General features: G+C 40.5%; 1 protein-coding gene across 7 annotated transcripts in view; it reads left to right on the top strand.

Annotated features, from left to right (window-relative positions):
* FOXN3 (forkhead box N3) overlaps positions 1 to 18,346 on the top strand; it is a 216,886-nt gene that overhangs the window by 189,554 nt on the left and 8,986 nt on the right. For 4 of the 7 annotated variants that reach the window (XM_071809547.1, XM_071809548.1, XM_071809546.1 and 1 more), the window contains 2 exons: positions 8,217 to 8,325; positions 17,389 to 17,412. In XM_071809547.1, coding sequence (XP_071665648.1) covers positions 8,217 to 8,325; positions 17,389 to 17,412 — 133 coding nt within the window. The remainder of the gene's footprint in view (positions 1 to 8,216; positions 8,326 to 17,388; positions 17,413 to 18,346) is intronic. The other 3 variants (XM_065838170.2, XM_065838167.2, XM_065838171.2) reach the window with 1 other exon arrangement.

Here is an 18,346-nt window from a genome sequence, read left to right as displayed (position 1 = left end):
TTACCATTTACCACAGTCACACCATGCTTTAGTTTTCATTAAAAAAAAAGGGCAGAATAAAAGAGTAAAATACTGGTATTAGGATGATTTTGTGTTTGTGAGGTTTTTATAGGCTCATTAAATTGATTATTCACAGTGTCACAATTATAGTTAGGGTGTTGACATCAGAAAAAAAAAACTGAAATATTTAGACTTTGCAGTATTTTCACAGACATAATATTTCTAGATTGTGGCTAAAGGCAGAACTTCAAAGTAGCCAGCTCTGTGCAAGACTACTGAAACACAGAATCCAGCTGGCACCAAGAAAATAGCATGAAAGTCACTGTGATATGCTAAGAAGGTGCATGTAGGAGTATAGTTTTAAAAGGTTTTTTTTTTTGCTTCAGTTTGTGGAAGTCCTTGTATTTCATCAAGTTTTTTATAGTTTGATTATTTTTAAAAAGAAACAGCAACTGAAACACCTGCTTTCTTCAGTAGTAGCTATCACAAGTTACAAGTACTTTGGACTTTATTAGTAGCCAGTACATGAATATTAGTTCCAAAATACCCAGCTTGCATTGGAAACTGTATTTTGACCTGGAGGGGAGTGGATACTGGCTGGACCATCTTGGGCAAGTTGTGTCAAATTTCTGGGCCTGTTTTTGCTGATGGGAATCTAATTCACAGGGAGGACAGAAGAAAATGAGATGGTGAACAAACGGTAAAGCTCATTTGAGATGTCACGGCTACTAGCTCAATGAAGCCCATAGACTGGTTTTGTACAATTTTCAGATTTCCATTACTTCAATTCTTACCAGTGTTGTGAAAGTAAATATTACCAGCTGTCACTCCAGTGTAGCATTCCTGACTCTTTAAAGTGTATTGTCCTGGCCATGTTGCTTAGTTGTGCCGAACAATTGTAGAATCATAGAATAGTTTGGGTTGGAAGGGACCTTCAAAGGTCATGTAGTCCAACCCCCCTAGGATCAGGGACATCTTCAACTAGATCAGGTTGCTCAGAGCCCCATCCAGCCTGGCCATGAATGTCTCCAGGGATGGGGCATCTACCACTTCTCTGGGCAACCTGTGTTTGCTGTGAATGAAATGGAGATTGGTTTTGGTGTTTTTGCAGTGTTGTTTGGGCTTCCTGAGATTCAGGTCACTGTTATCATTTTAAATAGCAAGACCTTCTGAATTGGTGAGGTCCCCCTGAACTTGGAGCCATTTGCTCTGAGGGAAGGAGCAGCAAGAAGGGAGTGTGTGTCATGTGTTGCTGCTGCTGTTAGTAAACACCACTGTGGTCAACCTGATCGTACTGGAAATTTTGATTTAATTCAAGAAGCTCCTGATTTGGCAATATTATACATAGTTTTGAGTTTGTGAGTAGTTGTTTGCCCATTGCTATGGAATTTGGGAATTGTGCACATATACAAGTACATTACTCAAGCTGAAGTTTAATACTGCAAACAGCTATAAGCAGTGCTTGGAGAAAGGACTTGGGTAGAACTCAGGGAACTGAGAGTCCTCTCAGCTCTGAACATCCATCTCTTGAGCCAGGTTAGCTGGAAAGTGGTGGCCTTCAGGAGACTTTGCAACCCTGGTTTTGTGGATGGTTCTCTACAGAAGACTGAGGCTCTGTGGTAAGGATGTTTGGGAAGATATGAGCACGGAGATTTGCTGGGTGCTTCTTAAAAAGCAGGCTTTCCAAGGGTGAGATCCACATCTCTCTCAGCTGGAAATCTTCATTAATATTTGTCTCAAAGCATGTAAAACCCAAAATAGATACGTATATTTTAAATTTGGTGGGAGGACAAGTAATTTCCTAAAGAGATCTACTAACACTGTACCTCTATACTTCTAAACTTGTACCCCAATGAAATTTCATTTTAAGCTAATGCAAGTGGAATCAAGTCAAAAAAAATGATAGAAAATGGCCTTCACAACAGACAGAAATCATTGAAATAGAATCAAATAGAACATGCTGTTTTCTTGGGACATTTTTGTTCTATATGAAACTTGATAACTTTAGTGTTCTGTTTGTACTGCTTGTGAACAAGTCGCTTATAACTTATTAGACAGTTTCCAGCTTAACTTTTTATATCGGAAATGATAAATCATTGACAGTAAAAAGTTTCACAAAGCTATTTTCGCTGGCAATTCTGTATCAAAGTGAAAACTGGGAAAAGACATTTGCATAAGGTTGAAACTTTCCATTCCAGTTGCTGAGATTTTGGGGGAATTGGCATCCTCGACTTCCATTAAAGAGGATTTTTATTTTTATTTTTTACTTCAGTGTTTCAGTATTAAATCATTAAAGTACACAAATAGACTTCGAAAGAAAACTTGTTTTTATGAAATACTTTCTATTTCTTTCTCCCTACTCCTCATACTTTAATTTAGCAGGATGGTTGAGTTTGTTGTTGGGCAGCTCCAGCATCACCAAAGTGAAGGATTGCTAGCTGTGGTTTTCTGCTTACACAAAAAAATGTCTCAGAAGATTGAATTATTTGTATTAAGTGTCCTTAGACAAGGTATGAGTGTGATAGGATTATCAGGATACACTTCTCTTCCCATGCCTCAAATTTTTGTTGAGAGTAAATGACTTGTTGGATGCATCCTTGACTCACAGTTTGTTAGGACTACAGACTGTGGAGTTTAAGAGCTGTAAAATTGTCCTTGAGCAGTAAAATAGAACAAGTTAGGCAGATGGCATCAAATTTGTGCCTGGGATAAGAGAGTTGAAGTGAATAAAGTTACACATTTGGCAGATAACATTTGCTTTTGGCAACTTGTGGTGTCCCATCAATTATACATCATTAGTGATTTCCTCTTTTCAGTTCTTGTAGCCTGAGATAAAGTATTCAGCTAAACTCTGTCCTGCAAGAGAGACTGGCAGAAAGAAGCTGAAGCTGACAGATAGTAGCAGAAACTCCGTATCTCTTGTCTATACTGATTTCTTATGTGCTACTAGAGATGGGTGATGGAAGAGAGCCCTGAGATAAATGCATGTGCCATATGATGACAGAAGAGGCAGAGAACCAGGCTGTCCCTACAGGATACCTTCCTACTCTAATATTCTGCTTTTTTGAGTTCATTTTCAATAAATACTACTCAGTTTTCCTCACTAGTCTAATTATTGGCTACTTTGAACTAGATAATGTAATGAAGTGTATGCCTGTTTCCCAGATGCCATAAAGAACATGTTTGTTACCCTTTTCTTTTTAATTTCTTTGATTTACAACAAATCACTCTCAGTGCTGGTATTTCGTTTAACTTCCATGTGAGAACATTTAACCAAGAAGTTTGTCTCCTTATTTAGTGAGCTATTGGGGTGTCAGGGTGTCTGATGACTCTATCCATTAAGTATTTCCTCCTTCTTTTTCATTTCAGCTTTGCTGTATTGCTATATTTTGCATTGTTAGACAAATCTTCAGGGAAGGGCTCAGTCTGACATGGTTTTGGTTGCTGTGAAGATCTTGGATGAGGTTGTTAGCTCAGCTGGATGAGGGAAGTTTTCTTCACTTGCATGAGCACTTGCAAGTAAGAGATAATGGATACAATCTGTCAAGGGATGTAATGGAAGAAGTCCATAGTTTGGGATATTCTACTTAGGTAATGTGCACACAGGAGTATGCTCTGAATTAGAACAGTCCTGTACTGGCTGTGGAGTGATGGTGTGGCCTTCTGCTTTCCACCTGCAGAGGCTGAGTACGGGCTGCAAAACAACACAGGAGTTTCGAGGGCATCTATTGGAACTTTCAAACACTATCTGAACATAGTGTTTGGATAGATCCAGGTTATGGTATGTTCTCGTATATGGCATTCACTTTATTGTCTGTTAAACAGTAATGTGAAAGTTTGCTACAAAATACAGATTCTTTTCCCCCTTAGAGAATTTCAGAGATGCAGTTTTGATTTTTGACATTGGGTGCATTGTTTCTCTCCACAGTTAGTCAGTGGAGACTTGAAATGCCGGCAGATCCTACTTAGGTTGTGGAATTCCACCAAAGCAACATCAGATGCAAAAATCATTCCCCATCCAAGCGGCAGGTTAGGGGCAGATTCTCTGTACACCGTTTAACTCTATCCTATTGGAAATATTTCCTGGGAGCAGGATGAGATCCAGTGCCTCCTGGAAAACATAGCAGCGATGAATGCTGAAAGGTGAATAATGATTCTGTTGTTTCAGACTCTTTGTGTTTCGCTAAGAACGTTTTGTGAAAGAGGAGACCTTTATTAAAGAGACGCACAGATCTTTTTGCATTGTTTTCTTGAGCTGAGTTTCTCAGACGTAAGCATCTCTGGGCACTTGCACAGAAAAGGTGTAAATTACATTTCACACTTCTGCCTAGAAATTGGGAACCATGTAACCTGTCTGTACTGTTGGTTAAAGAAGCATTAGAAAAGAGGAGTCTGGACTGTAAGGTGTTAGTCCAGACTGGCACTGATTGATGATATGGCTGAGAGTAAATTATCTTGCCTCCACACCTTGAATCTTCAATCTGAAATATAAATACCTCACCTCGAAGTATGGTTTTGAAACGTAATTAAAGCTTGTCAGGCATAAATGTATCTTTGGAATAAAAGCACCACATATTTTCCAGTAAATAATCCACAACCTTTCAGAAGTACCAACATGTGGAAATAATTCCTTGGATAATAAGTAGCCATCTTCACACAGCCTGGACAAAGGCAGGGAAAGCATCTGGGTACCTGGGACAATGACTTAGCAGTTTATATACATAGATTTTTTTAAAGAAAGTAATTACTGTCAATTTGGGAAGTATGGATATTGATACTTTAATGGCTATAAGTAGAGATGTGTGAGCAATAGAAATCAGTCTCACAGTGGCACATTGGTTATATGGATAACTAGACAATAATACCTTATACCACGGAATTCTTTTGATCCTGCTTTTAAGTTTAGAATGCTACAGAAACTAATTTAACAGCAAGTTGTGGTGGTTTGGTTTGTTTTGGTTTTTTTTCATTATGGTTGCAGATGTTTACTGAAAGGATACACTGCATTGTCTAGTGTCCTCCTGTTGATGCCTTTGCCTTGCGTACAACCTTTCTGTTGTCTGTCTGCATAACTTAACTAGTGATGTAGTGGTATTGCTGCATTGTAATTCAAAGAGTTTTGGGGAACACAAGTAAAAATCAGTAGCAATAACACTGTTGTTGCAAGCTGAAACAGTTATTGAATTCTGAGTGGTGATGTCAATATACAGAGCTGTGACATACTTCAGAGAAAAATCAGAGTCGTAGTCAAGGCCTCTTCTGGCACGTATAGTCCTATTGAAGCCTTTCAAAGAATGGCAGCACGCTGAGCAGACCAGATGTAATTGAAGCGAATTTTGTGGGCGGGAGTAGGCACCAAGTTGTCTCTCTGGGGATGTTTTCAGAGGACAGACAACTTCTACTTTTTCCTTCTTTTTTTAAACAGTTGTTAATTCCTGAAGGGAAAATGCAGAGTGCGTGTGTTTGTGTGTTGAGGTGGGGATGTCTTCAAATGTGATTCTTTCAAAGGGAGTGTTCTGAATAGCACACCATGACTTCCAAACCTGCAAAGGGCCCAGGAAGATGGGGAATGAGTTCAAGTGGGGATGTCAGTATATAGAAACTATAGGCTATAAGTCTTGGCAGTTTGAGTTTTTTTGTATATAAGAGTGCAGGAAAAAAGGAAACTCAGAGAAGGTAAAGAAGGAAAGACCTGAGACAATAGTTTTAGAGAAGTGATGGGGAAGTGAACAGGATCTTTTAAGGAAGCAATGGGAGTTGTCAATAAGGCAGAAAGAGAGGATAGGATTGGAGAAGGGATAAGATAAACTTCAACCAGTTCTGCCAACAGACCAGGATAATTAGGTAACCATGGAAAGAAGAGTTTGGGCATCGAGGAGCCTGTTGCTCTCTTTCTGTGGTAGAACTGTCACTGTATTTGCTTTGAAGTTTTACTTGTATATATATTTAGACAACATCCATAACTAACTGACACATGGCTCTGTGTGTATGCATAAATGTTTCATTTCAATAGATGGTTATATCAGAGCAAAGAGAAAATTCACAGATGTTTCTTAGTCAAAACTTCTTTTTCATTTCTTTTAAAGGGACTTTGTAAATGTAGAGAAACTCTACTGGGCAGTATGAAAGCTGTTCCTCTTCAAAGCCTGTTGGAAAAACTGTGCCCATTATGTCTTTTTATCAATCTTTTGATATTTAGTAGGGTTATCTTTTGCTTTGAACATACCTGTTATCTGTGCATTTTAGGTTAGCCATATCCTGGAGCAGACTGCTTCTCTTTTATGACACTGACATTTTGGCCATCTTAAGGTCATGCTGTTGAAACGAATATAATAAGAAATTCAGATTTGGGAGTTTTTTAGCAAGATGACATTCCTCTATAGTATCTACAAACCCAGACATCGGAGCATTGGAAGCATGATAGTGTCCCCTGAGTGAAACAGATTTGATCAATTTCTCATAATCTAGTGCTGAAGGAAAAAGTGCACGAAGTAGTGAAGTATAAATAGCAAAAAGCAATTTTGAAATTATTTTGGTCATTGAAAGCTGACCCTAGTTGTTGTAAAGTAGGTTCTGTAATTTTAGCCATGTGAGGCTGTACTTAAGCACCTAAATACAAATGACCCATTCTGCAGAGGTGCTCAAAAGCATGGGTGGGTATAAGACAGTGGCAGGATTTGATTAGGAGGGTGATGTGCTCTCACCAGCAGGAGCAAGAAGATTATTTTCCCAGAACTAATCTGTGTGGTCTGGAGTCACGGAAGGTGAGCATCAGGATAGCAGGGAGGGAGGTGTGAATCTGGCTTGGTGTTGATAGGAAGTTGAAATGTACCTCAGCAGCTTAGTAGTAATGTACTTCTGAGCCTACATTTCTTTGCCTCAGAATACACTAGTATTTTTAGATGTGTTTGCAGTTGGGCATTTAAAGTGTATGTGTTGATTCTTAGGCTGAATCATTTTTCTAGTCTCCCTGTGATTTGTTTAAATGTGTAAAATGTGTTTAAATATGTATTTATACAAAATCTGTATGTTTAAAAATAATACATCCAGAGTAATGATCATCCTCTTTTTGGACATTCCCCATCAGGGGAAGTTACAGTGTGAATGATGACATACAGTAAAGAAAAACTGAGCAAGCTGTGGGTGTTAAAGTTTGGGTTGGGGCTGTTGGAGGTTACTGTTCCAACCTGAAGGGATGTAAGAGCTGTGCAAACAAATGGCGTTATGCATAAATCCCCAGTAAGTGCCTGGGATAAAAACTGTGTTCAGTAGCCCTGCATCCCACAGCAGGGGAGAACAATGCTGAGGACCCGCTAAGGACAGACTCTTGCTTTTGTGATGCCTTGGCAGCACTTCCTCTGATGTTCCATTCAGCAAGCACCGCACAGAAACATGCCTGCGTAGAATAGAAGTACTCAGTTGTAGGTTAAAATCTTGTTGCCCAGAGCTGCAGTTTTTTATAAGCAGCCAAGTGAAAAGGCCCCGGTGAAATCTCTGGTCTGCGGTGGCCAGTACCTGTGCCACTTGGGGTTGGTGGCATCAGCTGCCACGCGAGACCATGGAGGCTCATCGGTGACCGGCCATGTGCTGGATCCACGTGGCTGCTGTCAGGCTGCGTGGCAGGTCACCGGCGGCGGGAGAAAGGGGCTAATTAGTGGTATGGAGCTAGTGCCTTTTTAGCCTCTTCTCTTTGCCTTCCTGGTAAATCCACATTTGTAGTTAATATTTTATTTTTCAGGAGACAGAGGCCAAGAGATTGCTGCTCAGGCAGTAAGCTGGGATGATAAAAAGCTATGACCTGTGTCCTTGCAGTGAAGTGCTTATATTCTGCTTCTCTGTAAAGGGTCATTGTTTCTTCTTGTGGATGAAATGGTTACATCTGGTTTTGACTCTAAGCACATGCATTCCCAGTAGAACAGCGACTACAAAACAAAAGTGATTTGGTTGTGCAAGGAATGATCTGCAGCAACTAGGTCAGGCAGTGGCTTCCACATGCTGTGTTATCATTGATTGCTGTTAAATTTTTTGCATTGGAAATAGCATAGCATTCACAAGAGCCGAGGCTGAGGTGTTCAAGGTAAGCGGTGTACTGCACGAGCCTCTCTGTTTTCTCAATTAATTGAAAAGCTTAAGTGCCACATTTTGCTCCTTCATTTTCCTAACTTTTAATTTAATAGAAAAAATGTTCTTCTTTTGTTGTGTTGTATTTTTTTCAGTTCCTCCGGGAGTGATACAAAATGGAGCTCGAGTTCTGAGTAGAGGAATATTTCCTGGAGCCAGGCCATTGCCAATCAACCCTATAGGGAGCATGGCTGTTGCAGTGAGGTAAGAGTGGCTCATTGCGGGATCTTTATGAAAGAAATCAGTATTTTACAGAGAATGTCAAAGTATATGTGAGCTCTGCTCAACAGATACTTTGCTGTTTGCTAATATTTCTGAGGTTCTAAATGAAATAAACCTCTGCCACCTAAAATGCTTGGATTATCATTCTTTGCAGAATAGTCTTGGCATGTCTGTCTGTTGCGCACTGTTTTATAAAAAGCAGTTTTATTTTCACTAGCAAATTGCAGGCAGTTTATGGTGAGAACCTCCTACAGTGACCTGTTTTTCTAAGTGCAAATGCTTTTTCCTGTCCCTCCCTCCCTTTTCCTGAAGACCTTTTCCTGCATTAAATACCAGTGAGAAGAGTATCAATAATATTTAAGTAAATTCTGAAAGATACCTAAATATATAGTCTCTGTTTTGTCATTAACTTAGGTCTTTGTGAGGCGGTTTCTTTCACTACAGTTTCTATTTCAAGGTTATACCGAAACATTCAAGGGTAAAATGTTGTTTGAAGATACTCAACTTTCCCAGAAAGCAGAGCAGTAAGAGACATCTAGTGATGGCAATAAGAACTGTGGTTCGGTGGTTTGTTTTACTTAAAGCAGTGGTGGTTTATTGGTGGCAAAACAATTTGCCTCAGGTGTAGCTCCGTTTTTCAGTCAGTCACAACAGAGATTAATTTGGTCTAGTGTGCTGCCAGTGCCCTTCTCTTTCAGAACGCTCACTATCTGCAAAAGCTGTTTCAACTCAGGCAGTCAGGTATTCTGGGGGATGTTTCATAATTAACGCTGACCCTGCTTCGCTGGGCTGTTCCAATTACACCCTCTGATCTCAGCAAATGGCTGCCAGGCAGTGGCATAAAGTATCTTGATAGCTACTTGTTCTGTTATTATTTACTTGGGATTGTTCTTCCTATTTGCTCTTTATTTTTTCATCTCTTTTCAGAATCTGTGTCTAGCCTTTTGAGTGCAGTATTTCCATCTAATAGATGGAGGGAGAGAGGGAGAACCTGTGACATTCATATACTCTTGATGCTTAAAATGCATAAAGGAGAAGACAATAATTGGGATAAAATCCATATTTTTTGGTAGGCAGCTGTTTCAGCTGGTTTTCACATTTGCTACACTGAAGGAATGCAGCCCTGAGGGTCATTCTCCAGAAGTGGGCAGAGTTCCTCTCCATCTCACTTTACCAGTCTGTTCTCACTAGCAGCGGAGGTCAATCATCTTCATCAGCTTTGCCTCTGGCTTTAGCCAGGGTTTATATTCTGCTCCAGTGGGGATTGCAGAGCTGTGAGACTACAGGATCATTAATTATATATCATTTTATTGAGGTGTCCAAGCTAAATGGAGGACATAGTGATCTGAATATTCTCTAGAATAGATCAGTTGAGGGTTGACCAAGTTAAAGCATGTTGGTAAGGGCATTGTCAAATGCCTCTTTAACACTGACAGGCTTGGAGCAACGACCACCCCTCTGGGATGCCTGTTCCAGTGTTTGACCACCATCTCTGTAAAGAAACGCTTCTTAATGTTCAGTCTGAACCTCCCGTGACACAAATTTGAACCATTCCCACACATCCTATCACTGGATCCCAGGGAGAAGAGCTCAGCGCCTCTCTCTCCATCTCCCCTTCTCAGGAAGCTGTAGAGAGCAGTGAGGTCACCCTTCAGCCTCCTTTTCTCCAGACTAGACAAGCTCAAAGTCCTCAGCTGTTCCTCACAGGACATTCCTTCCAGCCCTGTAACCAGCTGTGTCGCCTTCCTCTGGATACATTCAACACCATCTCATCCTTCTTAAATCGTGGGGCCTAGAACTGCACACAGTACTCAAGGTGAGGCCACACCAATGCTGAACGCAGTGGAATAATCACCTCTTTTGACCAGCTGGTTCTGCTGTGTTTGCACCCCAGGATGGGATTTACCCTCTGGGCTGCCAGGGCACACGCTGCTGACTCGTACTGACCTACTGCCGACCAGCACCCCCAGATCTCTTTCTGCAAGGCCACTCTCCACCCACTCCTCTCCCAATTTATATTTGTGCCTGGCATTACTCCATTGCAGGTGCAGAATCCGGCATTTGGACGTGTTAAACTTCGTCCCATTAATTGTTGCCCAGTGCTCCAATCTATCTAGATCCCTTTACAAGTCCTCTTGTCTCTCAGGAGAGTCAACAGCACTTCCCAGTTTTGTATTATCAGCAAATTTGCTGATTTGTTCAACTCCTGCATCCAGATAATTCATATTAACAAAACTGGCCCTAGAATTGAACCCTGAGGATCACCGCTGGTGATCGGTCACAAGCCAGGTGTAGCCCTACTCTCTGGAGTCCTTTGAGCTCTGCCCTTCAGCCAGTTCTTCACCCAGCGCACCTGCTGATCCCACAACTGTGCAGCTTGTACAGAAGGATGCTGTGAGGGACAGAATCAAAAACCTTACTAAAATCCAGAAAAACTACATCAGCTGCCTTCCTTTAATCCCCTAGGCAGGTGACCGTATCACAGAAGGATATGAAATTAGTTAAACAGGACTTTCCCTTTGTGAACCCATGTTGACTGTGCCTGATGATTGCATTATTCTTTAAGTGCCTTTCAGTAGCACTCAATACAAACTTCTCCATGATTTCTGAGGAACTGAGGTTAGACTAACAGGTCTGTAGTTCCCTGGCTCTTCTCTCATATCCTTTTTGTAGATGGGGAAAGCACTGTCCAGCTTCCAGTCAGCAGGGCCCTCCCCAGACCTCCAAGACCTTTGGTAGATGATCGAGAGGGGTTCTGCCATAACATCTACCAGCTCATTCAGTGCTCTGATATGAATCCCATCAGGCCCCGTGGAGTTGTGAATATTCAGCTGATACAGCTGGTCCCTTACAATTTCAGTGTCCACAAATGAAAAGTCACTGTTCCCACACTCATGGTCCCACTGGTGCTGGTTCATCTGTGTTTCATGCTTTGACCCTGTTTCATAATCAGGGTTGACTCGAGGAGATAGAGCTGTTTTTCCTTCCAGGCCACTTGAAAACCGCCTTCTGTGTAGACATCCTCACATGGCTGTGGTGTAAGGCTGTATATAGTTAAATTTTGTGTGTTTTCTGAGGACTTCTCTTGTAGGAGAACAGGATCTTTACCAACTACCTGCTAATGTAGAATTGGGAAATTAGGGAATTTTCCACTCCCTTGCTTATGTTCATTTTTGTCTGTCTCAGAGAAAAGCATTTATAATTAGTGAATACAGACATTTCTAATTCTTTTTGTTCTCTTCTACAGCCTTAGGCAGTATTAGAAATAGCTTGCTATGAATATATTCCTGGTCTGCATGATGTCTGCTCATATTTAAGGGCTCCTGCAATATTCCCTTTTTTCAATGTTTGAAAAGGGGGTGGAAACTGAAAGCTTTCGAGAACTTAGGGGACTCTGCAGCAGCCCAAGTTCAGCAGGCAGTTTTGTCTTGTTTCTCTATGGAATATTAAGATCCAGAATTTCTTCAGGAAGAAGGTCAGTCTGGATGCACGGCACCTCCTAGAACATCACCTGGTCCTCTCAAAACGGAATGCTTTGCTATCAGTTACTATAAAAATGACACCCTGTTTCTTGGTGCTTACCCTTTTCCTCAGATACACAAGGATAAATAGGCTAAATAGGACTTGTCGTGTTGAGCTATAACTTCTGCTTATCATGTGCAGCACGGGGAATTCACCACAGCATCCGTGCAGCCACCTTCTGTTGCAGTTGGGAGTAGGAGGACTGCTCAAATGGCCCGACTTTCCTGCATGGAGGAAGATGCTCCAGGCAGGCTGGCAGGGAATGATTTTAGACCTGTTCAGCTGCAAGAAGGTTGATTTCCCCTTACAGCTTTCACTGCGGGGAGGTCTGCTGGGCCCCCACAGAGGTGGTGCAATCTCCCGTTCCAGTTGTCTGCAGAAATTACGCGCCTCTGCCTATATATTGAGGATCCAGACAGCTTCTTTCCAAGAAGTTTTTACTCAAATGTGTATTTTCTTGAGAAGAGTTCCTTTGGTGCTCTAAGTGAAAAGGCTAAAACCACCTAAAAAAGGTGGGTTTCATAATTCATTTTTTTCTTGATAGTGGATCCTTGCATAGTAAGTTAAACCTCTTAATTGATTTTCTTCAGTTACTGTATGTAGGAGTTACAGGTTCTTCTGTGAAGTGCCAGTCTTCTGTTAGCACTTCCTTGCTGTCTGGGATGTTGCTTTCATTTAGTGTTTTTTTCCTTAATATCTTAATGGTCTCCAATTTTGTTGTCCTCTCAGCTGTGTGTGAATAACTGCAGTGTGTTGGCCTGTTGTGCACGCTGCTATTAGTGTCAAAACAGAGTGACAAAAAGTTTGGTCTTGGGTTAAATTTGCAGTTGTAATTAGGTGGGGTGTTTTGACTAATCTGTTATTCAGAAAGGAGACTAAAACCGTAACATTGCAGTAAACTGCTGAAATCCGTGATTTCTGATGTGTTAGCTGCCATCAGTTGGAAAGTTTACTATGCTGTTCTTCAGCAGTGTGAATGGATGTATTATCATGTTTTGTTCCTGCACAAGGTATCGATGTGTTGCTGTTCCCATATAATAACTTTATTTTTTATATATAAAATAAAGCACAATTGGATTAAGTAGTTTGGATTAAAAAACCCTACTGAAAAGTATTTAACAAACACAACAAATCCACTGCTTTCCATGAATAAAGAATAGCAATTGAGGAAAGCATCATTATGTTGTAGTGCATTTGGCTTAAATTGTGCAAATAGGCCTTTCATTCCAAACTAATCTACAAATGGAAAAGGCATCTCACAGTATTTTTACTTTGCAAATCATCCTCTGGTGTTAAGTCTCCACAGCAGAGCATAATTGGATGTGTTTTGACAGTAGCTCTTTATTTACTTTATTCACACCACTTTTAGCTTGTTTACCATCCATATTTTCCATGTTGTGGCTGACAAGTCTGAGACCCACCCGAAGACAGCAGGAGAAAATAACGCTTCAAAGCTGCACAGCATGGAGCGTGTCTCTAACATGAGATCCATCATACATATTTTTGGCAGACAGTATCCCCATAGAGTTCTGTTGAGAGAATCTAAAAGCAAATGCAATGATAGTCTGGATATGTAGAAAAGGAAAGAGTGAGTTACAAAGGTAGTAAATGACAGCAGGCAAAGCCAGTAGTACCTTACATTGCAGCAAGGAGTTGGCTGTGCTTTGAAGGCGAGCTCTTGCTCTTACTATGTACCTCCACTGGAAAATAACTTTGAAATGTTTACTCATGAGAACTTCTGTGTCTGCTCTAGTAGGCAGCGTCTCTAACAAAGTGATCAGTGCATCTGCCAATGTGTATCTTGGCAAGGTGCAAGAAGCTCTATCATAGATAATCGCTTTCCACATGAGTAAGGTGTTAGCAGTTTCACCAGCCCTTTGGAAGAGCATGACCTTGGAAGCTGATATAATATTAGTGCTGTTGGAACTACAATTTCGATGCATTCAGCACACAGCCTCCACCGTGATGTTTATTATGTTTTGTTTCCTCGGTTATCCACAGCAGTGAATGGTTTGTGTCTATGTCCACGTCCTGCCGCGATGCAGGACACCTACTGACCCAAAGCCTCACCTGCCTGGCATGGGCAGATCCTCTGAGGTGAGGCTGGTGGAGTTTTACTCCACAGAGAATCTCACCAGCTGTGTGGCAGCTGGAGGGGAAACAGACGGAAGAGTTGGCAGCCACCTTGGTGGGCAACCTTAAGGAGCAGCTAAAACCTTTGGGATTTGGGAGAGCTAAGCAGAGACAGTCCCAGTGAGGATGCTTTGGCTGGACGTGCCATTCTCTTTGTTTGTCGATGTATCAGAAATGTCAGGTTGAAGGCTAACATGGACTCCATTGCTTAACTGCCTATTTAAACCCATATTTCCCCAGAATGGATCCAAGCTATTGTTTCAGACTAGTTGAAAACTTGGGCAAAACTTCTTCATATATCTCTTATGCCTTGGTAATAGGTCAAAATATGTTTGGTAGTGGTAGTGAAGAAGAGGAAGACTGAGGGGTGACCTCATTAATGTTTACACATATATAAAGGGTGAGTGTCGGGAGGATGGAGCCAGGCTCTTCTCGGTGACAACCAATGATAGGACAAGGGGTAATGGGTACAACCTGGAACACAAAAGGTTCCACCTAAATTTGAGAAGAAACTTCTTCTCAGTGAGGGTGACAGAACACTGGAACAGGCTGCCCAGGGGGGTTGTGGAGTCTCCTTCTCTGGAGACATTCAAAACCCGCCTGGACACCTTCCTGTGTAACCTCATCTGGGTGTTCCTGCTCAAGCAGGGGCATTGGACTGGATGATCTTTCAAGGTCCCTTCCAATCCCTAACATTCTGTGATTTGTGTGTTTTGTTTTGGTTTGGGTGTTTTTTTAAGTATTGCACGTTAAAAATAAAAATGAATGGGAAATTACTTGAGTTTTTCCCTTTTTCTTTCAATTCTCATTTCTCACCAAACATTTGTAGCTTCTCAAGGAATTTCACAATTATCTATAAATTGCAAACACAAGCTTCCTGGGGAATTTCACTAAGTAAAAAAAGTTTTTCACTCAAGCTTGAAAGACAAAATGTTCCCTCTTCTGAAAGAAAGCAAGCGCATCTGCATGGACAGGGCTGCTGATCCTCCTTTACTGGGGGGAAGACACAAAAGAAAAACAAAAACACACACAAGAAAAAAAAAAAAAAACACAAATAAACAACAAAACACCCCAAAATGTGATGTTAACAAACCTTGCCCACTTCATCATGAGTAAATTTTAAAATATCTGTTCTTCTTCTATTAGTGCCACAGTTCCTTGTGCAGTTCCTGTTTGCTGGGGTGTGAAAAGAATGAGTTTTGTGCCTAGCTTTATTCAAAGATGGAAGATAGTTATTTATTATTATTTTCACTTTAAATTTATAGAGCAATTACTAGATTATTCCTCAGGCCTAGCTTTCATTATCGTGACTTTATCTCTCATGCTGGCTTTATTTTTGCTTAATTTTTCCTCCCTCGAAGCAGCCATTCAGGCAGCGATTAAATAAAACAAACATAAGTAATGTGCGGTGTAGATACCAAAACATAAGTAAAATCACACACTTAAATTATCTGTGAATTATTAATTTTGCTTAGGTAAAGGAACTGGTAGGTACTTCCTTTTATAAATTCTTAATTGTATATTCTTAATGTTCTTGTTTATTACTGACATGATCAGCTTAACAAACCCCAGATCATCCTTGTTGCTTTGCGTGAGTTAACCATGACAGCTGAAGGAATCCTTTAGTGACTGAAGGACAGAAACACTGGCTGACTTGATTATTCTTTTTTGCAAAATGCAGAGGGCTGCATTTGTCTTTACTTCACATCTGCTGTTGATACAGACAAAGTGCTCTTTCTGCTGGCGGTTCATGACTCGCATTTACTGTGATCCTTTGCATACAATTCTGCTGTGAAATACCCTTGTAAGAGCTTCTGTCAATAGTGTCACTGACTTGTTGTTGACTTTTAACTCAATAACCCCGATAGAATCTCATCACACAGCAGGTGAGCACCACTTACTTTTCATATGCTTGCTTACCCTCCTGTCTGCTGGTACGTAGCAGTTTTAAGTAACAGTTCAACTACCTGTAGCTAAAGGTTCTTACTGTCCTGAATTTCCCTTTGAAATTATGTTAACTATACAGTCAAAAAAGAGTGTTAGGGGTTTTTTTTAGCAGGTACCCATCTTACCTGTACTGCTTTCTTTGCATCTTTTAAGTGGGTGTTTCTAATTACATAAAAAAACTGTCACTTATGGGTATACAATATCTGTCATCCAGAAGGATGGGAGATAGATATGGTGATATTTAGACTCCACATAGGTTTGCTTTGCTCATGAAAGGAATATACCTGTCTCTGGTGTGGAATACAGTAAGTATTTTTCAGCAAAACATTTTTCCATTTTGCCAACAGAAGTATGATTACCTTTTTTAAAAAAAAGCTAGTAGAGAAATCTCAGGAAGATGCATCTGCCCCCGGTAAAATGACTGAGGCTTTTGTCTTATCCTGAGGAAGACGCCTTTGAAAGGCAGAGGCACCAACGCTGTGCAAAGGACATTATTTCCCTACTGGTTTGAGATCCAGCTGCTGTGAGTCACATCTGGCTCCAGATGACATTAGTGGCAGAACTCCTGTCCATTACCAGTGGGTATGGAGTCAGATTTTCAAAGGTCCAAACTTACTCCGCAGTGCTTGAGGGTTGTGTCGTTGTGCTACAACCAAATTAAAATACTTTAAGAATCTGTGCATGGTACTATCGTTAAGATCTCTCAAGCAAATAAAATGGTTCATGTCAGTAGGATGAAAAACTTTAGAGGCTCCCATGGACTTCCTTGAAGGACAAGCCACTGCTTTAAAATATACGAAAATACATCAGTTTCTGGAAATTTTGAAAGTTCTGAACAAAGAAATGGGGAAAAAATAAGGTATTACTTGTAATAAATTTCACCTCACTGTTATGGTAAGCACAGAATTCTTAAATATATTTTCTTTCCCTCTATAATTTAAAAATCATCCAAACATCAGAGCAAATGTTGGTTTTAAGAATCTGTTATTGTTTCAGTAACACAGTTATAGAGTTACAACCAGAACTGTGAGCAGAAATAGATTCAGCTGGCCAGAATCTGTCCCGAGACCCTGGGGAGTTCTGTCCACTGGTTCTCTAGATGGAACTAAGTAGATCACAAATACATTTCTTAGTGACTATGTGGCTGTATAAGAGCAATATAAAGCTTTAGAATGTCACAGAAGCACAGGCAGAGTATGAATGGTTTATTGTTAGTTTATTCAACCTTAATTAATCTACTAATATCAATTATTTCTTCATGTCTTATGTTTGAGCTATTGTGTATCAAGATACGAATCAGATTCATTTACTTTCAGCGTGACCTTTAATCTTGTGAATATCCTAAAACACTCTGCCTGTATAACTCATTCTCTTTTCTGTGGATACACTTCGCTAATTCTCTCCTTGACCTGCTTTCTCTTCCTTTTTTATTTCCCCAAGCAGAACTGGTTGGAAATCTTTCAAAATGTAAGTGAACACCAAAGATTTTTCTGAGATGCAAAGCTATCCATTTCCTGACCAGTTCCACCATAGGTGCTTATCTCCTGAACTGTATTGGTGTTTCCTTTCCTCTCATTTTTTGAAAGTGATTTCTTTTTTCTCACCTCTCTGTGGTCTTCTGTTTTCCATTGTCATCCTCCCTGTTGGCAATCTGGCCCTCTGGGATGCTAACCCCATAGTAGTGCACCTTCCCCCAGGACGTTGCTTCTGTGACCCCCAGGCCTCTCATTCTGTTTTTTTGCTTTTTTGAAGGGACTGGGAGCTGGAGTAGGTCCCATGGGCAGAGCTTTTGTATCCAAATTACAGCCCCTTTATGTAAAAGCAAGAATTAGAGAGTCGAGAGTGGGGAGAATGAGGGATGTCTTTTTGGCACATGGTTGCTCTGCTCCATGGAACTGTCCTTTTATTGATAGTCTCTCAGTACAAACTAACTGATAGTAGATCTAATAACATGAAAATGGGCATCTTGACTTAAATCCCATCTGTTAGAAGCCTTGTTCGCTAATAACTGAGTCAGTAGGAATCCCATTTGAGTTCCCACCTATTCTGTCCTGTGTTTGTTTCCTTGGAGCAAGAATTTATTGCTATTTTTTAATGGAAAATTAGAGCATGTGGTTTTTATTGAGCCACATTGCTCTGACTATTAGCTGCCTAGTAAAATCAAGTAACTTTAATTTTATGCTAATTTATGATAATTTTTAACATCTTTAAATGTAAATCTACCCTAAAAATGAAGAATCTGTCACTTAAAATGCATCACATGCTTCCTTGTAATGACTGCTCTTAAGGAGTTGGTTCTAAATTCACCTTACAACTAGTTTAGTATGGATGATTTCTTCTTTTAAGCGTTTGGCATCCTCTGATGACAACCCCTGCAGTGGCAAACCATCACAGAGTAAAC

The sequence above is a fragment of the Patagioenas fasciata genome, chromosome 5 (genome assembly GCF_037038585.1).
Source record: "Patagioenas fasciata isolate bPatFas1 chromosome 5, bPatFas1.hap1, whole genome shotgun sequence".
NCBI lineage: Eukaryota > Metazoa > Chordata > Aves > Columbiformes > Columbidae > Patagioenas > Patagioenas fasciata.
The sequence above is the reverse complement of the archived record's forward strand: the minus strand, read 5'-3'. Positions and strand labels throughout refer to the sequence as shown.